The sequence below is a fragment of the Phyllobates terribilis genome, unplaced genomic scaffold (genome assembly GCF_046119375.1).
Source record: "Phyllobates terribilis strain yellow unplaced genomic scaffold, ASM4611937v1 Scaffold_12__6_contigs__length_324123572, whole genome shotgun sequence".
NCBI classification, from domain to species: Eukaryota; Metazoa; Chordata; class Amphibia; order Anura; family Dendrobatidae; genus Phyllobates; species Phyllobates terribilis.
In genome coordinates this window covers 31,544,839-31,570,474 of record NW_027362772.1, presented here as the reverse complement: position 1 = coordinate 31,570,474, position 25,636 = coordinate 31,544,839, and the positions used below count along the sequence as shown (strand labels likewise).

General features: G+C 44.7%; 1 protein-coding gene across 1 annotated transcript in view; it reads left to right on the top strand.

Moving 5' to 3' along the window:
* The first annotated feature begins 10,645 nt into the window (after nucleotides 1-10,645).
* Nucleotides 10,646-25,636, top strand: part of LOC141171647 (B-cell receptor CD22-like) — a 60,795-nt gene continuing 45,804 nt past the window's right edge. Inside the window, exons 1-2 of the mRNA XM_073655311.1 lie at nucleotides 10,646-10,689; nucleotides 18,978-19,336. Of these exons, the coding sequence (XP_073511412.1) occupies nucleotides 10,646-10,689; nucleotides 18,978-19,336 (403 nt within the window). The remainder of the gene's footprint in view (nucleotides 10,690-18,977; nucleotides 19,337-25,636) is intronic.

The following is a 25,636-nucleotide window of genomic DNA, read 5'->3' as shown; positions in this document are numbered from 1 at the left end:
CTATACCTTGTTAATTTCAAGCCAATTTTCGCACAAATCTACAGATAGCTTGGGAGTAGGGAATAGTTGTGATTGCAGTCCTTTTAAGGACTAGGTTACAGCTTTTCCTACGACTTTTATCAGGCAGGTCTGTGCTCTTAAATAGATAGATTGTGGGAGTAAAGACTAATTGTAATTGCAGTCCTTTTCAGGACTAGGTTACATCAGTTCCTATCAGTTTTTGCCAGGCAGGTCTGTGCCAGTGCTGTGCAAATTTTTTTCACAGCATTTGGCTGAATCTAGCAAAGCTAATCCTTTTTGGCCTATTGCAGAGTGTGTTAGTCAGTGGAGTAGCCTATCTGTGTTGCAAGATATACCACCTGTGTATAGAATACCAATTTTTTTACTGCACCTAGTGAAGTAAAATCTTTTGGGCATAGCATCATTCTATTAGTTCATCTATACTGACCTCCATCAGGTTGCAAATTGAATATAATTTTTTCTGCATCTAGCTCTGAAAAAATATTTGGGCTTCTAGCAGTGTGTGGGACTTGTTCTATTAGTCCATCTATACTGACCTCCATCAGGTTGCAAACTGAATATAATTTTTTTCTGCATCTAGCTCTGAAAAAATATTTGGCCTTCTAGCAGTGTGTGGGACTTGTTCTATTAGTCCATCTATACTGACCTCCATCACGCTGCAAATTCAAAATAATTTTTTGTCTGCATCTAGCTCTGAAAAAATATTTGGCCTTCTAGCAGTGTGTGGGACTTTCTCTATTAGTCCATCTATACTGACCTCCATCAGGTTGCAAATTAAAAATAATTTTTATCTGCATCTACCTCTGAAAAAATATTTGGGCTTCTAGCTGTGTGTGGGACTTGTTCTATTAGTCCATCTATACTGACCTCCATCAGGTTGCAAACTGAATATAATTTTTTTCTGCATCTAGCTCTGAAAAAATATTTGGCCTTCTAGCAGTGTGTGGGACTTTCTCTATTAGTCCATGTATACTGACCTCCATCAGGTTGCAAATTAAAAATAATTTATATCTGCATCTAGCTCTGAAAAAATATTTGGCCTTCTAGCAGTGTGTGGGACTTTCTCTATTAGTCCATCTATACTGACCTCCATCAGGTTGCAAATTAAAAATAATTTTTTGTCTGCATCTAGCTCTGAAAAAATATTTGGCCTTCTAGCAGTGTGTGGGACTTTCTCTATTAGTCCATCTATACTGACCTCCATCAGGCTGCAAATTAAAAATAATTTTTATCTGCATCTACCTCTGAAAAAATATTTGGCCTTCTAGCTGTGTGTGGGACTTGTTCTATTAGTCCATCTATATTGACCTCCATCAGGTTGCAAACTGAATATAATTTTTTTCTGCAGCTAGCTCTGAAAAAATATTTGGCCTTCTAGCAGTGTGTGGGACTTTCTCTATTAGTCCATCTATACTGACCTCCATCAGGTTGCAAATTAAAAATAATTTTTATCTGCATCTAGCTCTGAAAAAATATTTGGCCTTCTAGCAGTGTGTGGGACTTTCTCTATTAGTCCATCTATACTGACCTCCATCAGGTTGCAAATTAAAAATAATTTTTTGTCTGCATCTAGCTCTGAAAAAATATTTGGCCTTCTAGCAGTGTGTGGGAGTTTCTCTATTAGTCCATCTATACTGACCTCCATCAGGTTGCAAACTGAATATATTTTTTTTCTGCATCTACCTCTGAAAAAATATTGGGCTTCTAGCTGTGTGTGGGACTTGTTCTATTAATCCATCTATACAGACCTCCATCAGGTTGCAAACTGAATATAATTTTTTTCTGCATCTACCTCTGAAAAAATTTTTGGGCTTCTAGCTGTGTGTGGGACTTGTTCTATTAGTCCATCTATACTGACCTCCATCAGGTTGCAAACTGAATATATTTTTTTTCTGCATCTAGCTCTGAAAAAATATTTGGCCTTCTAGCAGTGTGTGGGACTTGTTCTATTAGTCCACCTATAATGACCTCCATCAGGTTGCAAATTCAAAATAATTTTTTGTCTGCATCTAGCTCTGAAAAAATATTTGGCCTTCTAGCAGTGTGTGGGACTTTCTCTATTAGTCCATCTATACTGACCTCCATCAGGTTGCAAACTGAATATATTTTTTTCTGCATCTACCTCTGAAAAAATATTTGGGCTTCTAGCTGTGTGTGGGACTTGTTCTATTAGTCCATCTATACTGACCTCCATCAGGTTGCAAACTGAATATAATTTTTTTCTCCATCTACCTCTGAAAAAATATTTGGGCTTCTAGCTGTGTGTAGGACTTGTTCTATTAGTCCATCTATACTGACCTCCATCAGGTTGCAAAGTGAATACAATTTTTTTCTGCATCTACCTCTGAAAAAATATTTGGGCTTCTAGCTGTGTGTGGGACTTGTTCTATTAGTCCATCTATACTGACCTCCATCAGGTTGCAAATTGAATATAATTTTTTTCTGCATCTAACCCAGCCAATAGTTTTGGCCTAATACCACAGTTTGGCCACTCAGCTCTGCTCGGTTCCCATCCATTGCTTTTTTGTGCAAACAACTCCAGAGTTGTGAATTAGTTAACCACCAAAATGAGTGGAAAAAGGCCTGCTGCTGGTGGAAAGGGGAATAGGCGTGTTGGGAAGGGGAAAAAAGGTTGTGTCCGTGGGGTAGCTGTTAAAGCAACAGTAACATCTGCAGAAGAAAGACCATCTTCCAGCCAAACTAAAATGTCTACTTCTTTTAGCGGACAATGTGATAAGATCCCTTTCTTACGGCCACGCCAATCACTACAAATTCCAGATGAGGCACAAAAACAGCAGGTGCTTCAACGGATATCAAGTGCTCCTTTAAGTGGGCTCTCCTCCACATCAACTTCAACATCACAAATACTCCAGTCCTCAAAGGTGTCACCCTAATCGCACTTGCTTCCTCACAGCTCCCAAATCTCCAGCTGCCCGACTGAGTATGAGGTAGAACAGATGGTTGAGTCTGCAGAGCTGTTTACTCATACTATAGCCTGGGAATCATAGGTCGACTCCAGCGCTTCTGTGAATCCAGACGAGGAAATGATCTGCACTGATGCCCAGAATCTTTAGGAGTCGGATCCAGGACCAGACGCAGAAGGTTCTGACCATAATGTAGACCCTCATTCCCAAACTGTAACTCCTGTTGGTGGAGACAATGAGGAAGACGATGATGAGACTCAAATACCTGATTGGAGCGACAACTTTAGTTTTTTGTCAGGGCAGGAACAGGTTGGCTCTGAGGACGACGGGTGTGATAACGCACAGGGTGATGATGATGAGGTTGGAGATCCCACTTACTGTCAACCCACAGTCAGCCAAGAGATGAGGTCAGCAGAGGAGGTGGAGGAAGATGCTAGTGACGACGAGGTCAGGTTGCGCCTTCCTGGACAGAGACGTAGTACTGGAAGCACGTCAACAACTGCATCCTCAAACACAACTCTGCCTCTCACCACAAGTCGTGGTGGCTCTTCAGGTCGCATGGGTGCTAAGCCTTGCATAGCCTGGGCATTTTTTCAGATCGATAAAGATGACCCAACTCGTGTTATCTGTAACATTTGTCAGCAAAAGCTAAGTAGAGGCCAAAAAATACATAGTTTGAGTACTTCATGCATCAACCGGCACATGGACATGAAGCATAAGTTGCAGTGGGAAGCTCAGTGTGCTACAATGCGGCCTAGCCGGCCGGGCCAACCACCGTCTGCCATATCTTGTGCATCCGCGGCCTCTTCATCCTCTGTGACTGGGGGGACAGCAGTCACACCTGTTTTGGGGCGCAGACCTGCCACCTCTTTACCCGCAACAGCCAGCGTGATTGGCAGGTCATCATTTTCTTTGGAGGTGGTAACACCAGCTGGTGTTGAGCGCTGTCCGACATCGATAGCACCACCTTTGGATCAAGGCAACCTAACATGTCCGCCTGCATCTTCCTCACAGACCGGCAGTTTGCCGGGGACACCCTTATCAACCCCGTCTAAGCACAATAGCCAGCCCTCGGTCCCTCAGATGTGGACAAGTAAAAGACCATTTCCTCCTAGCCATGAGAAAGCTAAGAGGTTGAATTTCACCATCTGCAAGCTCTTGGCTACAGAAATGCTGCCTTTCCGCCTGGTGGACACAGAGGATTTTCGAGACCTTATGTCCGTCGCAGTGCCCCAGTACCAGATGCCCAGTCGGCACTACTTCTCAAAGAAAGGTGTGCCTGCGCTCCACCAGCATGTCGCACACAACATCACCGCTTCTTTGAGAAACTCTGTGTGTGACAGGGTGCATTTCACCACAGACACTTGGACGAGTAGGCATGGACAGGGGCGTTACATGTCGCTGACTGGGCACTGGGTAACTATGGTGACAGCAGGACAAGGGGCTGCTGTCCAAGTCTTGCCGTCCCCACGAGTTGTGCGTCAATCCTCTTTATGTCAAAGTTCCTCCACTGCTTCTGCCTCCTCAACCTCCTCTCGGTCTTCCACCTGCACCCAAAGCCTGTCTGGTCATGCCACAAGCTTTCTAACTGCGCAAAAGGGATCCGGCACACCTCCTTACTATGCTGGCAGTAGGGCTCAACGTCATCAGGCAGTTTTTACTTTGAAATGTCTGGGAAATGTGAGTCACACAGCTGAGGAGTTGTGGTCAGCTCTGGAGAACCAATTTCATGAATGGTTGTCTCCACTGGACCTGAAACCAGGGAAGGCCGTGTGCGACAATGCTGCAAACCTGGGTGCGGCCCTTCGCCGGGGCAATGTCACACACGTGCCTTGTATGGCTCACGTGTTGAACCTGGTTGTCCAGCAATTTTTAGCCCACTATCCCAGACTAGATGGCCTTCTGCAGAGGGCACGGTCGCTGTGTGCTCACTTCCGCCGTTAGCATCCCGCAGCTCAGCGACTTACATCTCTACAGAAGTCGTTGGGCCTGCCACTTCACCGGCTAAAATGCGATGTGCCTACCCGGTGGAATTCAACTCTGCACATGTTGCAGCGACTGTGGCAGCACCGACAAGCCCTGGTGCAATACGTTCTGACGTATAGCGTGGGCCAACGAGATCCAGAGGTGGGGCAAATCACGCTGCAGGAGTGGTCTCAGATCAGGGACCTATGCACCCTTCTGCACAGTTTTGAAATGGCGATGAAGATGTTTAGTGCTGACGATGCCATTATCAGCATGTCTATTATGGTGATTTACATGCTGGAGCACATGTTAAACAGAATTCGGAGTCAGGTGGTGGCACAAGAGGAGAGTGGAGGAAGTAGAGGAGGAGGAGTTGTATGCGGAAGGGCTAACATCTGCAAGGTCCAGACGGTCGGCAGCACCAAGGTGGCAGGCATGTGAGGGTGGGGGAGATGATTTTACCAGGGCGCATGGTAGCAGCCAAACTAGTGAGGAAGGTGCAGGAGCCCAGGAAGAAGTGGAGGACGAACTGATGGAAGACTCATCAGATGAGGGAGACCTTGATCACATTTCTGTTGTGCGAGGTTGGGGGGAGAGGACAGAGGAAGGAAGCATGATTGTTACCTCGCCACCAACACAACAGGGACTTGGTGCTCCTGGATGCGCAACACACATGAGTGCCTTCTTGCTGCACTACCTGCAACATGACCCTCGAATTGTGAGAATTAGAAATAATCCTGACTACTGGGTTGCCACACTGTTAGATCCCCGGTACAAAAGTAAATTTGCAGAAATTATTCCTGCCTTAGAAAGGGATGCACGCATGCAGGAGTATCAGCAGAGACTTTTGCAGAATCTTACATGTGCTTTTCCACAAAACACCAGTGGTGCACGTAGTGAATCTCACAGTTCCAAATTGCCAACCGTGGGACCGTCAAGTGTTCAGCACTCAAACCGTAACAGAACCACAGTATGTGCTGGTAACATCAATTTTGCGGAATCATTTCACCACTTTTTTAGTCCATCCTTTGCAACGCCACAGGAGACAAGAAGTCTGACACATAGTCAACGGCTAGAGACGATGGTACAGGAGTATCTCCAAGTAAACATTGAAGCCATGACTGTGTCTCTGGACCCTTGCTCTTTTTGGGCTTCCAATCTGGATAAATGGCCGGAGCTAGCCACTTATGCCTTGGAGATCTTGTCATGCCCCGCAGCCAGCGTTCTGTCTGAAAGTGTGTTCAGCGCTGCTGGTGGTGTGCTGACAGATAAGCGCACGGGGCTCTCCACTGATAATGTAGACAGACTCACGTTCATAAAGATGAACAAATCATGGATCCGAAACGACTTTTCTACCCCTGTGTCATCCTGGGGAGAGTAAAAGCTTGATGATTGGTTAAAATCACCCATCAACCGTTTTAAGCTTTCAAATTACTAATCATGTTTATCTGTATCTTGGCTGGAAAATAATTTGGGCTTTGTAGCAGTGTGCAGCACTGATTCTATTAGGCCATCTATAATAAGCTCCACCAGATTTAATATTACTAATCATGTTTATCTGTATCTTGACTGGAAAATAATTTGGGCTTTGTAGCAGTGTGCAGCACTGATCCTATTAGGCCATCTATACTAAGCTCCACCAGATTTAAAATTAATAATAATTTTTAGCTGCATCTAGCCCGGAAAATAATTTTGGGGCTCCGAGATGCGCAAGACACATAAGTGCCTTCTTGCTGCACTACCTGCAACATGACCCTCATATTGTCAGAATTCAAAGTAATCATGACTACTGGGTTGCCACACTCTTAGATCCCCCAAACTTTTCGATCAACCTTTTCATTTTAATAAAGACCAAAAAAATGGTCATTTTTGAAATTATAAGCATTAGCAGGTTATTAGAAACTGAAATCAAACAGTTTTCAACTCAAAACTTTATTCTAGGTGATGTTACATTTTCACATAGGACCCCTTGTTCGAAAGGAGCTTCTGAACTCTCTCGTCCATTGAATTTGTCAGGTTTTGGATGGTTTCTGCTTCAATTGTTTTGCATGAGAACAGAATACCCTCCCAGAGCTGGTGCTTAGATGTGAACTGCCTCCCGCCATCATAGACACTCCTTTTGATGATGCTCCAGAGGTTCTGAATGGGGTAGAGGTCAGGGGAGCATGGGGGTCACACCATAAGTTTGTCCCCTTTTATGCCCATATCAGCCAGAGATGCAGATGTTTTATGTGCAGCATGAGATGGTGCATTATCATGCAAAAAAATGATCTTGCTGTGAAATACACGGTTCTTCTTCTTGAACCATGGCAGGAAGTGCTGTTTGAGAAAATCCACATACATTATGGAGTTCATCTTTAGCGCCTTCAGGGATCCTAAAGGGGCCGACAATCTCTCTCCCCATGATTCCAGCCCAAAACATTACTCCACCTCCTCCTTATTGGCGCTGTAGCCGTGTTTGCGTGGGGTGTCCATCAACCAGCCATCCTCCACTCCATCCATCTGGACCATCGAGCGCTGCACGGCACTCATCCGTGAACAAAACAGTTTTGAAATCAGTCTTCATGTAATGTTTGGCCCACTGGAGCCGTTTCTGCTTGTGTGAAGTGGATAGAGGAGGTCGACAGGATGGCGTATGCACAGCTGCAAACCTCTGAAGGACCCTGCATCTTGTTGTTTGGGGGACGTTGGAGGCACCAGCAGCTTCAAAAACTTGTCTGCTGCTATGACAAGGCTTTTTTGCCACTGCTCTTTTAACCTGACGTAATTGCCTGTAGGAAAGAGTCCTCAATTTGCCCTTATCAGCACGCACACATGTGTACTGTGAATCAGCTACATACTTCTTGATTGCCAAGACACTTCATCCTGATCATCGCACAATGTTGATTGTAGTCATGCCTTGACCTAAACACTCCACAATTTGTTGCTTCTCAGCAGCCGACACATCCTTTTTCTTTCCCTTTTTGGCAGAAAATGTAGGCTGCTTAATAATGTGAGACAGCCTTCTTAAGTAGTCTTGCCTTTCATTGGACACACCTGCCAAACTAATTAGCACAGGTGTCTGCAATTGCTTACAGTGATATAAAGAGCCCTGACACACATCACCATCAATGAGTTTAACTGACAAAAACAAATTCTTCCCTTATCACTCCTAAACACTTTTTGCATAATAATTTGGAACACAGTGTACATGTGCTTTTCCACAAAACACCAGTGGTTCACGTAGTGAATCTTACAGTTCTAACTTGCCAACCGTGGTCTGTATGGAGTTGTTCAATAAAGGGCCTAAAATTAAGATAACATAGATGGGAGAGGTCTCTATGAATAGGAATTCCTAAGTATTTGATACCCTGTGAGGGCCAGGCAAAGGGAAAGTTGGACTGGATGGAATCCTATATGGATTTGGGGAGGGAGACATCGAGGGCCTCAGACTTCGCTGCATTGATTTTAAAATTTGACCATGTAACAAAGTGATCTATTTCAGCCATAACAGCATGGATGGATATATGTGATTGAGTGATATATACTAGGACATCATCAGCAAATAGAGAGCACTTGTACTCGGTGCCTCCCACCTCAATCCACCTAATATTGGGGTTATGGCGAATTGATGAGAGCAGGTGCTCCGTCACTAGGATGTATAAGAGAGGGGACAGAGGACATCCCTGCCTTGTCCCATTGGTGATTGTGAAAGGTGATGAAAATGTTCTGACGCACCCCCTGGGCCTTGGGACACCCGGAGCCGGACCCTTTTTGGTGGATGCTGGTGGTTGTAGTCTTCGTGGCGGCGACCCGGTTCCGTGGCTCAGGGTGGTCAAACCAGTGGCGGAACTATTTATGTGGTTTTGATGTTTAAATGTCCGACTACGCCACCCGTGGATTGCGGTCAGAGTGAACCACCGCTGCAGGGCAGACCGCTGAGGCTGGTGTTGTGGGTGCAGCAGAGCGCAGCATAACTCCCCTCGGGAGGAGTATAGCCTCAGGGCAGTGTATGCGGAGGATGGAGGTGATGGTGCAGGGCAGCAGCAGTAACGACACGGAGTCAGTGATGCAGTCCAGGGCCTTTACTCACAGTTCTTATTATCCAGACCACGTCTGCAGGTAACGGCTGCCCACGTCGTACTGTGCTCACCAGGTGAGGGGCTCAGACAACTCCCAGATAACTTTCGAGCGCTTCACAGGACCCCCTTTGTGTGTCCTTTGTCTGGCCTTTCTTACCAACCCTTCTGTCCGGCTGCCTCGGGCCTCCTCTTGGTAAACTTGGCGCCAGTTTCCCTGACCCTATGTGGTGCCTTCCTAGCGGGTGTAGCGAGGGGCTGCGCCACATAAAATGTCACAGCCTCCGGTTTCTAGCTGAGGGTCGTTTCCTGCCTCCACTAGTTTGGGGGACCGGTCTCCCCATTTGGCCTGACCCCTCCACGCAGGTGGATTCGGGCGTGCGGTGGCGACTCGCCCGTCCGCACCCCTGGGATCCCTTCATTCCTCATTCCTGGAGCCTTCTCCGCTCCTCTTCCTTCCTTCTCCCTCTTCCAGGCCTGGGCCTCTCTTACTAGGCCCGCCTCCGGAGCAGAGCTCATGCAGAGCCCCTGCTCCCTGCCACTTCTGCTCAGACTTCTCTGCACTGAACTAAGATGGTGCCCACCTTTTATACTCCCTTCTCAATGCACCCAGGAACTGCTTCCTCCCTGCTCCTGCACTACAGGGTTCCCCTTCCTCAGTGTTCCCTCCCCCCACTATAGCCAGGGACAGGGACTGTCGTGCCCATCTCAGAGGCATATTGGTCGCCCTGCCCCACGGCAATGTGGTGTAATGCATGCAGGTGTCGGGTCCTGATCCACACTCCATCCTTACCTGAGAGTGAGATATCACACCTCTGGGTGAGGTGCAATACCTCTGTAGCAACCGAGCCCTCAGGGTGCTACAGTTCCATTTATCTTCAGCCTAGGTGACATATTGTGATACAGGGCCGTGATTTTGGCTATAAAAGGGTCCCCTAGACCCCTACCCCAAGCTTTTTAAGAGAATCATATATGGCGTGCCAGGAGACTCTATGGAATGCTTTCTCAGCATCCAACGAGAGTATCTAATTACAAATTTTTAACTGCATCTAGCCCAGGAAATACTTTGTGCCTAGTAGCAGTGTCTGCTAGTCAGCGGATTATCCCGGCTGTTAAGCAAGCTACACCACCTGTAGTTTGGACACTTAATTTTTTCAAAGGAAATGCTTCGGGACCACGGGATACTCAGTGAAGAGCATCAGGAGGCACCCCAAGGCATAGGGGCTGGGACTGGCAGTAGGATGCCTTGCGGTGGACAGCCGAGCTCGATCCTTATAAAAGCTTTTTAACTGCAGCAGCTTTAGTGGACGCTACTGGAGCTGGAATTACGCGGCTGCTGGCATGAGACTTGCCCTCCAATAGATCCTTGTAAATGGATTTAAAGTGTATTCATTCAAATTAGAGAGACAATTTAAATTAAAAAGCTTAGAGCTGCCTCCACCACAGGGGGGCTCGCTCCACCCACCAGCGGACAGGCACCAGTATTGGGAGAGGGGGGCTGGCCGTCAGGGTTCACCGCGGCTCTGGCACAAACCCGGCGACACGGAGGTGGCACGGGCAGGAGCGGACTGAACGTGTCGGCTTCTCACTTTTTGGATTTTAGAAGGGCATGACATGCCTATATCTGTGTCTCCCCCTCCTTTTACTCCTCCACCTCTTTTCTTTTCGCATGACTATATGTACTTGTCACTTTTCCATGTGTTAGTTGTGTCTTCTGAGCAGTTTGTCAGCTTTTGGACACCTTTGAAGGTGTTTTCTATGTGTTTCTATGTGTTTTTGTTTGCCTGCCATTGGTTTTAACGGTGTTCGAAGGTGTTCGACGAACAGTTCGACGAACAGTTCGGCGAACACACGGGTGTTCGACGAACAGAACTCGAACACTACGGGGGTGGCTCAACACTACTTTCTAGCTCCAATATGTCTTTCCTGAGCACCGGAGCCCAGAACTGTGCACAATATTCTAAGTGCGGCCTTACCAGCGCTTTATACAGAGGAAGAACAATGTTCTCATCATATGCCCCTATTCCTCTTCTGTACATGACCTTACATTTATCGGCATTGAAGCCCATTTGCCATTTTTTGGCCCAACTCCCCAATTTATCTAAATCCTCCTGTAGCTGTGCCCTATCCTCATCTGTATTAACTACTTTACAGAGTTTAGTATCATCTGCAAATATTGCTATTTTACTATGCAACCCTTCCACTAGATCATTAATAAATATATTAAATAATATAGGGCCCAAGACAGACCCTTGAGGCACCCCGCTAGTAACCCTGACACACCCTGAGCTTACTCCATTGATAACCACCCTCTGCTTTCTATCACTCAGCCAGCTATTTACCCACTTGCACACATTATCCCCCAGACCAAGCATTCTCATTTTATATACCAACCTTTTGTGTGGCACAGTATCAAACGCTTTGGAGAAGTCAAGGTATACAACATCCACTGACTCTCCCCGGTCCAGCTGTGAGCTCACCTCCTCGTAGAAGGCGATCAGGTTTGTTTGGCAGGAGCGATCCCTCATGAATCCATGTTGATATGGAGTTAGACAGTTATTATCATTAAGATATTCTACAATAGCATCTCTAAGAAATCCTTCAAACAATTTACCCACAACAGACGTTAAGCTGACTGGTCTATAGTTCCCAGGGTCACTTTTAGACCACTTTTTGAATATTGGTACCACATTTGCTTGGCGCCAGTCTAGTGGGACAATCCCTGTCCATAAAGAGTGCTTGAATATAAGATACAGCGGCCTGTCTATCACATTACTTAATTCTTTTAGTACCCGGGGTGTATGTCATCTGGGCCTGGTGACTTGTCTATTTATATTATTTAGGCGTTTCTGAACTTCCTCCTGGGTTAGGTGGGTGATATTTAGCGGAGGGTTTACTTTATCACTCTGCATTTCCTCCGATAAATTGTTTTCTTTTGTGAAAACAGTGGAGATGAAGCTATTGAGTAGGTTTGCTTTACCCTCATCGCCCTCTATGATTTTACCCAGGTTATTTTTCAATGGGCCAACTCCATCAGTTTTAATCCTTTTACTGTTTATATAGTTAAAGAACAGTTTGGGATTCGTTTTACTTTTCTTGGCAATTAGTCTCTCTGTCTCCTCTTTTGCTATTCTTATTTGTTTCTTACAGATTTTGTTTTTTTCCCTATAAGATATTAGCGCTTCCTCGCTGCCTTCTTGTTTAAGTTTACCGAAAGCCCTTTTTTTGTTTTTCATTGCCCTCTTGACTTCTTTATTTAGCCACATTGGCTTCCTCCTATTCCTAGCCCTTTTATTCCCATAAGGCAGGGTTCCCCAACTCCAGTCCTCAAGGCCCACCAACAGGTCATGTTTTCAGGATTTCCTTAGTATTGCACAGGTGATGTAACTATTGCCTGTGCAGGTGATGTAATTATCACCTATGCAATACTAAGGAAATCCTGAAAACATGACCTGTTGGTGGGACTTGAGGACTGGAGTTGGGGAACCCTGCCATAAGGTATGTACCTTCTACAGTGACTATGTAGGACTGTTTTGAAAATTTCCCATTTTCTATCCGTGCTCCTATTACTGAAGATACTATCCCAGTCTATAAGGTGAAGGGCATCTCTTAGCTGATCAAACTTTGCCCTCCTGAAGTTCAGTGTTTTTGTGACTCCCTTGCTGGGCACCCTACTGAAGCACATGTGGAATTGTATAATGTTGTGGTCACTATTTCCCAGGTGCCCCCCGACCTGCACCTCAGTTATTCTGTCTGGCCTGTTAGTTAATATTAAGTCTAAAAGGGCCGTCCCTCTAGTTGGTTCCTGTACAAGTTGAGACAAATAATTGTCTTTGATAATTGACAGAAACCTGTTTCCTTTCTGAGATCTACAGCTTTCGGTTTCCCAGTCTTTATCGGGGTAGTTGAAGTCCCCCATAATAATCACCTCGTTATTTTTTGCTACTTCGTCTATTTGTCTCATTAATAGACTTTCCGTGGCTTCTGCTATATTTGGTGGTTTATAACAGACTCCTATGATAATTTTATTATTGTTTTTTGCCCCATGTATCTCCACCCATAAGGACTCGACCTCCTCATTTCCCTCCCATACATCCTCCCGTATTGTAGGCTTTAGACACGTCTTTACATATAGACAGACTCCACCCCCTTTCCGACTTCTTCGATCCCTTCTAAACAGACTGTAACCCTGTAAGTTAACTGCCCAGTCATAGCCGTCAGGCGCGCGGTTTGGCGATGCTTTCCAAGCAGCTGGTCCCGGCTGTACTCAACGATCTTCTAGCTGAAGGAGACTCTTCGCTTTTCCCAGAAGGCACCTGGAATATGCAAATTGCCCTCTTCAAGCTTGAATCCCTGGCTTGGCGATGCTTTCCAAGCAGCTGGTCCCGGCTGAACCCAACGATCTTCTAGCTGAAGGAGACTCTTCGCTTTTCCCAGAAGGCACCTGGAATATGCAAATTGTCCTCTTCAAGCTTCAATCCCTGGCTTGGCGATGCTTTCCAAGCAGCTGGTCCCGGCTGTACCCAATGATCTTCTAGCTGAAGGAGACTCTTTGCTTTTCCCAGAAGGCACCTGGAATATGCAAATTGTCCTCTTCTAGCTTCAATCCATGGTTTGGCGATGCTTTCCAAGCATCTGGTCCCGGCTGTACCCAACGATCTTCTAGCTGAAGGAGACTCTTCGCTTTTCCCAGAAGGCACCTGGAATATGCAAATTGTTCTCTTCAAGCTTCAATCCCTGGTTTGGCGATGCTTTCCAAGCAGCTGGTCCCGGCTGTACCCAACGATCTTCTAGCTGAAGGAGACTCTTCGCTTTTCCCAGAAGGCACCTGGAATATGCAAATTGTCCTCTTCAAGCTTCAATCCCTGGTAGTTGTCATCTGGTGTGTTATACAGGGAGGAGAAGTCTGTGCAGGTTATCTATAATATAATCGGCCAAGCGTCCCTCTGTCTGACGTGTAGTCTGGCTCCAGACAGAAGAACGCTTGGTACCGTTACAGGTAAGAGGAGTGTATGGCATTGGAGATCGAGGTATGCGTAGACATTGAACGCATACCGCGATCTCCGGCGCCACACTTACATACTTACCTGACCGGGAGGAGCGTTGCTGCGGCACCTCTCTTCTGGCCGGAGACCGGGGGTGGAGTGAAGGCGTCGGAATCGGCGCATGTGCATAGCGCTATCCGGCGCCATTTTACTGAAGACACATTTACAGTGTGTCTTCAGCAAAATGGCGCCAGACGGCGTGGTGCTCTGGCGCCGCACTCCTCTCCCGACCTCCGGCAGAAGAGGACACAGCAGCGCTGGAGCACAGGGAAGAAAGGTGAGTTTAAGTGTATATTTTTTTGTATGTGTGCAGAGGATACCATGTATACCACGATTAGAGGGATGAGGGGAACCATGCATACCAGGATTGGGGGATGAGGGGTACCATGCATACCAGGATTGGTGGGTGAGAGGACCATGCATACCACACTTGGGGGATGAGGGGTACCATGCATACCAGGATTGGGGATGAGGGGTGCCATGCATACCAAGATTGGGGGATGAGGGGTACCATGCATACCAGGATTGGAGGTGAGGGGACCATGCATACCAGGATTGGAGGTGAGGGGACCATGCATACAAGGATGAAGGGATGAGGGGGCTACATATACCAGGATTGGGGGATGAGGTGTACCATACATACCAGGATTTGGGGATGAGGGGTACCATACATACCAGGTTTGGGGGATGAGGGGTACCATATATACCAGGATTGGGGGATGAGGGGGGCCATGCATGCCAGGATTGTGGGTGAGGGGACCACACATACCAGGATTGGGGAATGAGGGGTGCCATGCATAGCGGGATTGGGGATGAGGGGACTATGCATACCAGGATTGGGGGTGAGGTGACCATGCATACCAGGATTGAGGGTGAGGATACAATGCATTCCAGGATTGGGGATGAGGGGTACCATGTATACCAGGATTGGGGGATGAGGGGTACCATGCATACCAGGATTGGGGGATGAGGGGTACCATGCATACCAGGTTTGGGGGATGAGGGGGCCACACATATCAGGATTGGTGGATGAGGGGGCCACACATACCAGGTTTGGGGGATGAGGGGTACCATACACAGCAGGATTGAGGAATGAGGGGGCCACACATACCAGGATTGGGGGGATGAGGGGACCATGCATACCAGGAATTGGGGGATGAGGGGACCATGCATACCAGGATTGGAGGGTGAGGGGACCATGCATACCAGGAATGGGGGATAAGGGGACCATGCATACCAGGATTGAGGGATGAGGGGTACCATGCATAACTTGATTGGGGGATGAGGGGGCCATGCATACCAGTAATGTGGGATGAGGGGACCATGCATACCAGGATTGAGGGATGGGGTGTACCATATATACCAGGATTGGGGGAAGAGGGGGGCCATGCATACCAGGATCGGGGGTGAGGGGACCACACATACCAGGATTGGGGGATGAGGGGTGCCATGCATAGCTGGATTGGGGATGAGGGGACCATGCATACCAGGATTGGGGGTGAGGGGAGCATGCATACCAGAATTGAGGGTGAGGGTACCACGCATACCAGGATTGGAGATAAGGGGTACCACGCAAACCAGGATTGGGGGATGAGGGGTACCACACATACCAGGATTGGGGGCTGAGGGGTACCATGCATATCAGGATTGGTGGATGAGGGAGCCACACAAACCAGGTTTGGGGGATGAGGGGTACCATAAATACCAGATTTGAGGTATGAGGGGGCCACACATACCAGGATTGGGGGGATGAGGGGACCATGCATACCAGGATTGGGGGGATGAGGAGTGCCATGCATACCAGGATTGGGGATGAGGGGTACCATGCATACTAGGATAGGGATTTTGGGGGACATGCATACCAGGATTCGGATTAGGGGCCATGCAAACCAGGATAGGGATGAGGGGTACCATGAATACCAGGATAGGGATGAGGAGTACCATGCATACCAGGATGAGGGATGAGGGAGCCATGCATACCAGGATGAGGGATGAGGGTTGCCATGCATACCAGGATTGGGGGTGAGGGGTGCCATGCATACAGGATTGGGGGTGAGGGGTGCCATGCATACCAGGATAGGGATGAGGGGTGCCATGCATACCAGGATTAGTGGTGAGATGTGCCATGCATACCAGGATTGGGGGTGAGGGGTGCCATGCATACCAGGATTGGAGGTGAGGGGTGCCATGCCTACCAGGATAGGGATGAGGCATGCCATGCATACCAGGAAAGGGAAGAGGGGTGCCATGTGTATCAGGATTGGGGGTGAGGGGTGCCATGCGTACCAGAATTGAGGGTGAAGGGTGCCATGCATACCAGGATTGAGGGTGAGGGGTGCCATGCATACCAGGATTGGGGGTGAGGGGTGCCATGCATACCAGGATAGGGATGAGGGCAGCACATAACAGGATGGGGGCAGCACAAATACCAGGATGGGAGACCATATACTAGTAAAAATGCTCGCCACCCGGGCGTAGAACGGGCTCAATAGCTAGTTGATATATAATGCTATTTACTAAAGGTTTTATGTAAACTTATGTATCAGAACTGGAATGTCACTTTCTCAGCATATGAGGATGTGTCATACCCTGAATCCGTTGGATCTGGAATATTGGGGCATTAGGAGAGTCCTTTTGGGCCCAAGGAAATGAAAACTGGATAAACTCCTATTACAAGAAGAATCCAGGTGGATCTTCAGGCGTAGCTCCAGAAGCCCCTTGGGTTTTAATGAAGGTTTTAGCTACAGTGCATTTCTCTAGATGTCCTTACAGTAAATATTTGTATTTAATTAACATGGAAACCTGTAGTATATAGTTTATGTAATATAGTTTGATATTGGTCATTTATGTTTATGGCGGATGGATCTATCTATGAGATTTATCTCCAGTGGTATAAGTTACATATATATACAGAACTGGTAGATACCGGTATATGTGATGATGCTCTCTGTGCTGGAACTAATCACTGTGATGATTGCCTACATGGCGGATGTCAACCAAATATGCTCATTTTCTAAATGATTATAACAGTCATTATGGCAATGATGCCTTTATCATGTCATGGATGGAAATTTGAATCCACTGGTATGCTTTGAACTCGTTTTTTTTGCACGCTTGTATGATGGTTATAAAAGAAACGTTCATATGGATCTATTGATTATGGGTTTAGAGGGGCCATGGCATTTATATCTGTAATATATCATGGACGGAGACTTATATTAATATGATTTATTTTGAATGTTTATATGATATGAATTGGATTTGCATACTGTCTAGTTGATTATAAATACGACCATAGTTACTGCATGTTGTAGGATCAGGGACTACGAATGCACAATCATGTAATGGAGGCACTATGATTGGTGCGTATATTCATGACGCTGATCCATCTTGAGCCAATCATGGCGTGGATTACTTTTATATTCATGTGGATGGCGAATAAGGTAACCTGGTACATTGTGATTTCGCGCATGCGCGTTGCGAGAGGACCGATGATCTGTGACTGGCTGACTGATACTAAGCACCCTAGACCGGCGTCAGGTAACTGATTGGTTCCCGTGTAAGATGTGGTTGTTTATGTTTCAGGTGACGGACACGATTTAGGTGTTTACCCAATGAAAGGCTCTAAGGGATTAAATAGCTCTGCCCCATTGGTTGAGATCGGTGCATAACGATACGTTGGTTCTGTTGTCTTGCTCCATTTGTCTTCTAACTGAGGCCAATGATTGCGAAACAGAGGCCTTAAGAAGTCTGGTCTACCCCCCTGAAATTTATTGTAGCCACAGCCCCTGAGGAAGCCGCGAGGGTGAAACTTGTTGGGATGGCCACATCATGATCTAACACAACATAGGTTAAGCTAGGTAGCAATAGTGAAGATATCCTATAATCAAAAACGCAGACCGCAGCTGCGGCTAGGATATTTAGATATGTATAAGGAGAATTGCTACCAATGAAATGGACACCTAATGCCGCCTTAACAATAAGTGAGAGAGGCAACCTATGCTGATAAAACTTTTTCGTTTTCTTTCTCTTGTTTTTCCTTCTCTTCTTTATTTTTTTAGTTTCTTGCAGTCTTTGTTTTTTTTCCCTTTATTTCTGACACCTCTATTTCTTTATCCGTTTGCAGCCTCTTCTATTAAAAAGTAAAGTTTTTTTAATTTCTGCGATAAGTTCAACAATAAACAACATTGTCGATTCTTATCGCTAATCCTAACAATCCTTGTCCTAATTTTTTAAATCAGGTCTGTCACAAGATTTCAAAAATATAGTTTGTTGCTAAATAGATTTCGCAGACATGATGAGACTGATGTACTTATTGTGATAATCTATGGAAGAATAACTGTATGATCCTTTCTGAAATTTCCTATCCAATCAAAAAGAATTGTATTTTAGTTGGGCTCATAGAGCGCTCATTTAAGTTTGAGGTTTACACAGCCATTCCGATATAGATTTTCAAAGTAAGTATACCAGCCTCATCAGTATTAAGAAATATAAGAATAATGTATGTAGCTGTTATTGTGAAATCGTATTACTGATCTGACTAAAGACAGACATATGGCTAGTTTCTAGTTTGTATGTAGAACATATTTGTATACTTTGCTCTTATTTTATTGTATAATTAGCTTTATATTTTTCTTTTTTTTTCTAAAAGAAAAAAAACCAAAATTATCTACTCGTATAACGCAAAGATACAAAACTGAATCCATGTTGGAATAATGGTCCGGTGCTGCTTCTTTTGGAAACTTTTGCTTCTTGCTCTAGGTAAGTGAGGCTTTATGGTTTTATTATTGTAGCTTTGCTCCCTGCTACAATGTATCTTCATAAATGTGACAGCCGCACTCTGGTGAAAATTGAAAGAATGAAACAGATCTGGAAAATGTTGTTTTGTTTTTAACAGATGACATAAAATTTGAAAAAAATATTCTCAAATATTTTTATTTTTATTACTTGTATTATCCAGGGAGTTTTGCAGTAGAACATGAAGATGAATGGACATTTACTTTCCCACAAATCATAAATACAAGGAAACATTCTGATGTGGAGATTCCCTGCACATTCACTGCTCCCAATAACTATATAGACGTCCATATTGTGTGGTTTAGGTTCAATAAATTTCAATATCCAAAAGTGTACAGTGACGACTTATCTGAAGTTCTCCCGGAATACAATAATCGCACCTCACTGACAAGAAATGGAACAAACAGCTGCTCTCTAAGAATCAAAGACGTGAGATATACAGCATGGTACTACCCAGGGATAAGTGAGGACATCAATTCCTATAATTTAAAAAGAGAGAGGGAAACAGTCCATGTCAGAGTCTCAGGTATTATCTAAAATTGAGATCATTTTCTGACCACCTGTCTATTTTTACTTTTCTTTCTGCCTCATAAATCTGCTCTTGTCTGTCAAAATAAAAGTTTCCAATAGTAGGTGCCATATTGAGCCTTTGCTCAACATACATACAGTGCATTGTGAAAGTATTTAGCCCCCTTGAACTTTTCTAACTTTTGCCACATTTCTGGCTTCAAACATAAAGATATAAAATTCTAATTTTTCGGGAAGAATCAACAAGTGGGACACAATCGTGAAGTGGAACGAAATTTATAGGATATTTTAAACTTTTTTAACAAATTAAAAACTGAAAAGTGGGGCGTGCAATATTATTCGGCCCCTTTACTTTCAGTTCAGCAAACTCCCTCCAGAAGTTCAGTGAGGATCTCTGAATGATCCAATGTTGTCCTAAATGACTGGTAATGATAAATAGAATCCACTGATCCAATGTTGTCCTAAATGACTGGTAACGATAACTAGAATCCACCTGTGTGTAATCAAGTCTCTGTATAAATGCACCTGCTCTGTGATAGTCTCAGGGTTCTGTTATGATCTGCAACATGTACTAAGGAAAGATAAGGGAAAACTGTCCCTACAGTAAAACTAAGCTGAATCCCTACAATGTAGCGGGCTGCCTGTTCCTAGCGAACAGACCCGCCTTAGTCCTCGGCTAGTCTGAATGAAGACCTATAGCATAAGGGGAGGGGTCCCTAAAAGAACTAAGGACTGGGACAATAAAGGGACACCTCCTAAACAGAGAAGTTGTTGTAGAACACAAAAAGACAAACAGACAAAAAAGGATTAGAGGTCCCAGAAGGACCAAACGAACTGACAGAGAAAGGCACAGAAGCACCTGGCTAGAGAAACAGTCAAACACTGAAGTCCAGCACAGCAAAAAGGGCGGAGCTGGAATATAAAGGCAGATGGTCACGTGACTGCAAAACACAAGATGGAAAAAACAAACAGGAGGGTTCTAACAGTACCCCCTCTTTTACTGTAATCTCCCTCTATGCCATCTAGAATTCAAAATACGAGAAATTTCATATTCGCCGTCTTCCACCACAGGAGGAACTGAGACAGTGGCGTCCCTATCAGATATGTCAGCCTTTTTCAACAAGGAATCATGAAACACAGGATTAATTTTCCAGGAAGTAGGGACATCCAACCTACTGTAACAGCAGACGGGTTAACAACCTGAAGCACTTTAAATGAACCCACAAACTTAGGACCCAGTTTTTTAGAGGGAATCTTCAACCGCAGGTTCTTTGAGGACAACCAAACCATGTCACCCACAGTAAACAAAACCTCCTTACGTTTCCTGTTAAAATACTTCTTGGACTTCTTGTAAGATTCTTGAAGGTTGCAATGTACATTAGTCCAAACTCTCTCCAAATCACCGGAAAAATTCTCCTCCTCTGGCACCTCCGACCCCAATTTGGAGAATGAACCAAAAGACGGATGTCTCCCAGTACAACAAAAAAAAGGAGAACACCCAGCAGAGGAGGATGTATGATTGTTAAGAGCAAATTCTGCGAGAAGCAGAAACTCAGACCACACCTCTTGATTGTCCGCCACAAAACAACGCAAAAACTGTTCAGCATCAAGGTTCTTTCTTTCAGTCTGTCCATTAGACTCAGGATGATACCCAGACGAAAATGACAAATGGACTCCCAACCTGTCACAAAAAGTACACCAAAAGCGAGCCACAAACTGAGGTCCTCTGTCAGAAACAATATCCGTGGGAACGCCATGGAGCTTGACAATCTCCTTAACAAATGCCATAGCGAGTGTCTTGGCGCAGGGCAACTTAATGAATGGAACCAAATGATACATCTTACTAAAATGGTCCATGACCACCCAGATGACAGTAAAACCCTCGGATACAGGAAGACCAGTAATAAAATCCATTGTGAGATGCGTCCAAGGTGCTCTAGGAACCTCCAGAAGGCAAAGCAACCCTGCAGCAGGAGTATGTGAAGCCTTTGACCTAGCACACACAGTACATTGACGCACCCACTTGATGACTTCCTTCTGCCATTCAGGCCACCAAAAACTGCGACTGATAAGTCTCTTAGTCTCTGAAATTCCTGGATGACCTGCCAACCGAGACTAAGGACACTCCACAAACAAATCTCTCCTAAAGGCTCTAGGCATGAACAACCTTCCATGGGGAGTGTTAGATGGAGCATCATCTTAAACTTTCAGAATCCCATTCTCCAAAATGGAGTCCAATGCCACCACCACAACTCCTTTCTGTAAAATGCTCTCCTCCTCCTCGGCATCGACCGTAGGAGAGAAGCTGCGAGCCAAATCATCGGCTTTAACATTCTTAGTACCAGGGATATAGGTAACAGAAAAATGAAACCGAGTATTGCAGCCTGCCACCCACCCACCCTCAGGCTGCAATACCATACTGCTAGCTTGCTTGCACTTGAAATGGGGCCTTTTAGTTTGGAGGAGGCCGAAGCTAGCCACTACCTCATGGCTGCTTCGGCAGCGAGGCATCCATTCTCAGTCCCAAGCTGCCCGGCGGCATGCTGTCCATACTCGGCCCCCAGCGGCCCCGCGGCCGGGTGTCCACACACAGTCCCCAGCCACCTGGGGGCGGTTGGGTGTCCATAAATGGTCCCCAGCCGCCCCTATTTCTCCTTCAAAAGACAAAAGACAAAAATATATCTCATACCCTACCATCATTATATATAAATGTAAAGCAAAGTTGCATAATAAATATAGGGTACTTAGTGAACTATTTTTGATCAAAAAAAGTATACAAGCCGTCCCACCAGCGGCAAGGTGACCCTAAATTGGGACGGTACCTATACTGCCTATATTAAAAACCTTACTGTATATCAAAGTTGAAGTAATGCATATAAAAGGGTAGACAAATAGGACCGGGTCCCAACTCCAGACCACCCAGGCCCGTGGTAAGCTACATATATACCAGTCAGCTCAACAAAGGGGATGCCACACCCTTAAATTGCACAGAATGCAAACAAGACAAAAAACCAGGCAATGTGAACTGAGGTCTAAGATGGTAGACATGCAAGAAATAGGAGCATGCTCACACTAGCAAAAAAGAAACAAAACCTACAAGACAAAAGACAAAAATATATCTCATACCCTACCATCATTATATATAAATGTAAAGCAAAGTTGCATAATAAATATAGGGTACTTAGTGAACTATTTTTGATCAAAAAAAGTATACAAGCCGTCCCACCAGCGGCAAGGTGACCCTAAATTGGGACAGTACCTATACTGCCTATATTAAAAACCTTACTGTATATCAAAGTTGAAGTAATGCATATAAAAGGGTAGACAAATAGGACCGGGTCCCAACTCCAGACCACCCAGGCCCGTGGTAAGCTACATATATACCAGTCAGCTCAACAAAGGGGATGCCACACCCTTAAATTGCACAGAATGCAAACAAGACAAAAAACCAGGCAATGTGAACTGAGGTCTAAGATGGTAGACATGCAAGAAATAGGAGCATGCTCACACTAGCAAAAAAGAAACAAAACCTACAAGACAAAAGACAAAAATATATCTCATACCCTACCATCATTATATATAAATGTAAAGCAAAGTTGCATAATAAATATAGGGTACTTAGTGAACTATTTTTGATCAAAAAAAGTATACAAGCCGTCCCACCAGCGGCAAGGTGACCCTAAATTGGGACAGTACCTATACTGCCTATATTAAAAACCTTACTGTATATCAAAGTTGAAGTAATGCATATAAAAGGGTAGACAAATAGGACCGGGTCCCAACTCCAGACCACCCAGGCCCGTGGTAAGCTACATATATACCAGTCAGCTCAACAAAGGGGATGCCACACCCTTAAATTGCACAGAATGCAAACAAGACAAAAAACCAGGCAATGTGAACTGAGGTCTAAGATGGTAGACATGCAAGATATAGGAGCATGTTCACACTAGCAAAAAAGAAACAAAACCTACAAAAGACAAAAGACAAAAATATATCTCATACCCTACCATCATTATATATAAATGTAAAGCAAAGTTGCATAATAAATATAGGGTACTTAGTGAACTATTTTTGATCAAAAAAAGTATACAAGCCGTCCCACCAGCGGCAAGGTGACCCTAAATTGGGACGGTACCTATACTGCCTATATTAAAAACCTTACTGTATATCAAAGTTGAAGTAATGCATATAAAAGGGTAGACAAATAGGACCGGGTCCCAACTCCAGACCACCCAGGCCCGTGGTAAGCTACATATATACCAGTCAGCTCAACAAAGGGGATGCCACACCCTTAAATTGCACAGAATGCAAACAAGACAAAAAACCAGGCAATGTGAACTGAGGTCTAAGATGGTAGACATGCAAGAAATAGGAGCATGTTCACACTAGCAAAAAAGAAACAAAACCTACAAAAGACAAAAGACAAAAATATATCTCATACCCTACCATCATTATATATAAATGTAAAGCAAAGTTGCATAATAAATATAGGGTACTTAGTGAACTATTTTTGATCAAAAAAAGTATACAAGCCGTCCCACCAGCGGCAAGGTGACCCTAAATTGGGACGGTACCTATACTGCCTATATTAAAAACCTTACTGTATATCAAAGTTGAAGTAATGCATATAAAAGGGCAGACAAATAGGACCGGGTCCCAACTCCAGACCACCCAGGCCCGTGGTAAGCTACATATATACCAGTCAGCTCAACAAAGGGGATGCCACACCCTTAAATTGCACAGAATGCAAACAAGACAAAAAACCAGGCAATGTGAACTGAGGTCTAAGATGGTAGACATGCAAGAAATAGGAGCATGTTCACACTAGCAAAAAAGAAACAAAACCTACAAAAGACAAAAGACAAAAATATATCTCATACCCTACCATCATTATAAATAAATGTAAAGCAAAGTTGCATAATAAATATAGGGTACTTAGTGAACTATTTTTGATCAAAAAAAGTATACAAGCCGTCCCACCAGCGGCAAGGTGACCGTAAATTGGGACGGTACCTATACTGCCTATATTAAAAACCTTACTGTATATCAAAGTTGAAGTAATGCATATAAAAGGGTAGACAAATAGGACCGGGTCCCAACTCCAGACCACCCAGGCCCGTGGTAAGCTACATATATACCAGTCAGCTCAACAAAGGGGATGCCACACCCTTAAATTGCACAGAATGCAAACAAGACAAAAAACCAGGCAATGTGAACTGAGGTCTAAGATGGTAGACATGCAAGAAATAGGAGCATGTTCACACTAGCAAAAAAGAAACAAAACCTACAAAAGACAAAAGACAAAAATATATCTCATACCCTACCATCATTATATATAAATGTAAAGCAAAGTTGCATAATAAATATAGGGTACTTAGTGAACTATTTTTGATCAAAAAAAGTATACAAGCCGTCCCACCAGCGGCAAGGTGACCCTAAATTGGGACGGTACCTATACTGCCTATATTAAAAACCTTACTGTATATCAAAGTTGAAGTAATGCATATAAAAGGGTAGACAAATAGGACCGGGTCCCAACTCCAGACCACCCAGGCCCGTGGTAAGCTACATATATACCAGTCAGCTCAACAAAGGAGTGTTATCAATTGCAATCACAGAAATAGATGATAACAAAGGTTTGGATTTCAATTTAAGGTTTTCCAAAAACCCTTTATCAATCACATTAAGTTACATAGTAACATAGTTTTTAAGGTTGAAGGAAGACTAAGTCCATCTAGTTCAGCCTATAACCTAACATGTTGATCCAGAGGAAGGCAAAAAAACCCATGTGGCAAACACTAAGCTCCACATTGGGGAAAAAAAATCCTTCCCAACTCCAAACGGCAATCAGACTAGTTCCCTGGATCAACGCCCTATCAAGGAATCTAGTATATATAACCTGTAATATTATACTTTTCAAGAAAGGCATCCAGGCCCTTCTTAAATTTTAATAGTGAATCACTCATTACAACATCATGCAGCAGAGAGTTCTATAGTCTCACTGCTCTTACAGTAAAGAATCCCCGTCTGTGATTATGATTAAACCTTCTTTCCTCCAGACGTAGAAGATGCCCCCTTGTCCCCGTCTCTGGCCTCAGAGTAAAAAGATCAGTAGACAGGTCTTTGTACTGTCCCCTCATATACTTGTACACAGTAATAAGACCACCCCTAAGCCTTCGTTTTTCCACCTGAAATAACCGCAAGTGTAATAACCTGTCTTGGTATTGTAGACCCCCCATTCCTTTAATAACCTTGGTCGCTCTTCTCTGCACTAGTGTTGAGCAAGCACTAAAATGCT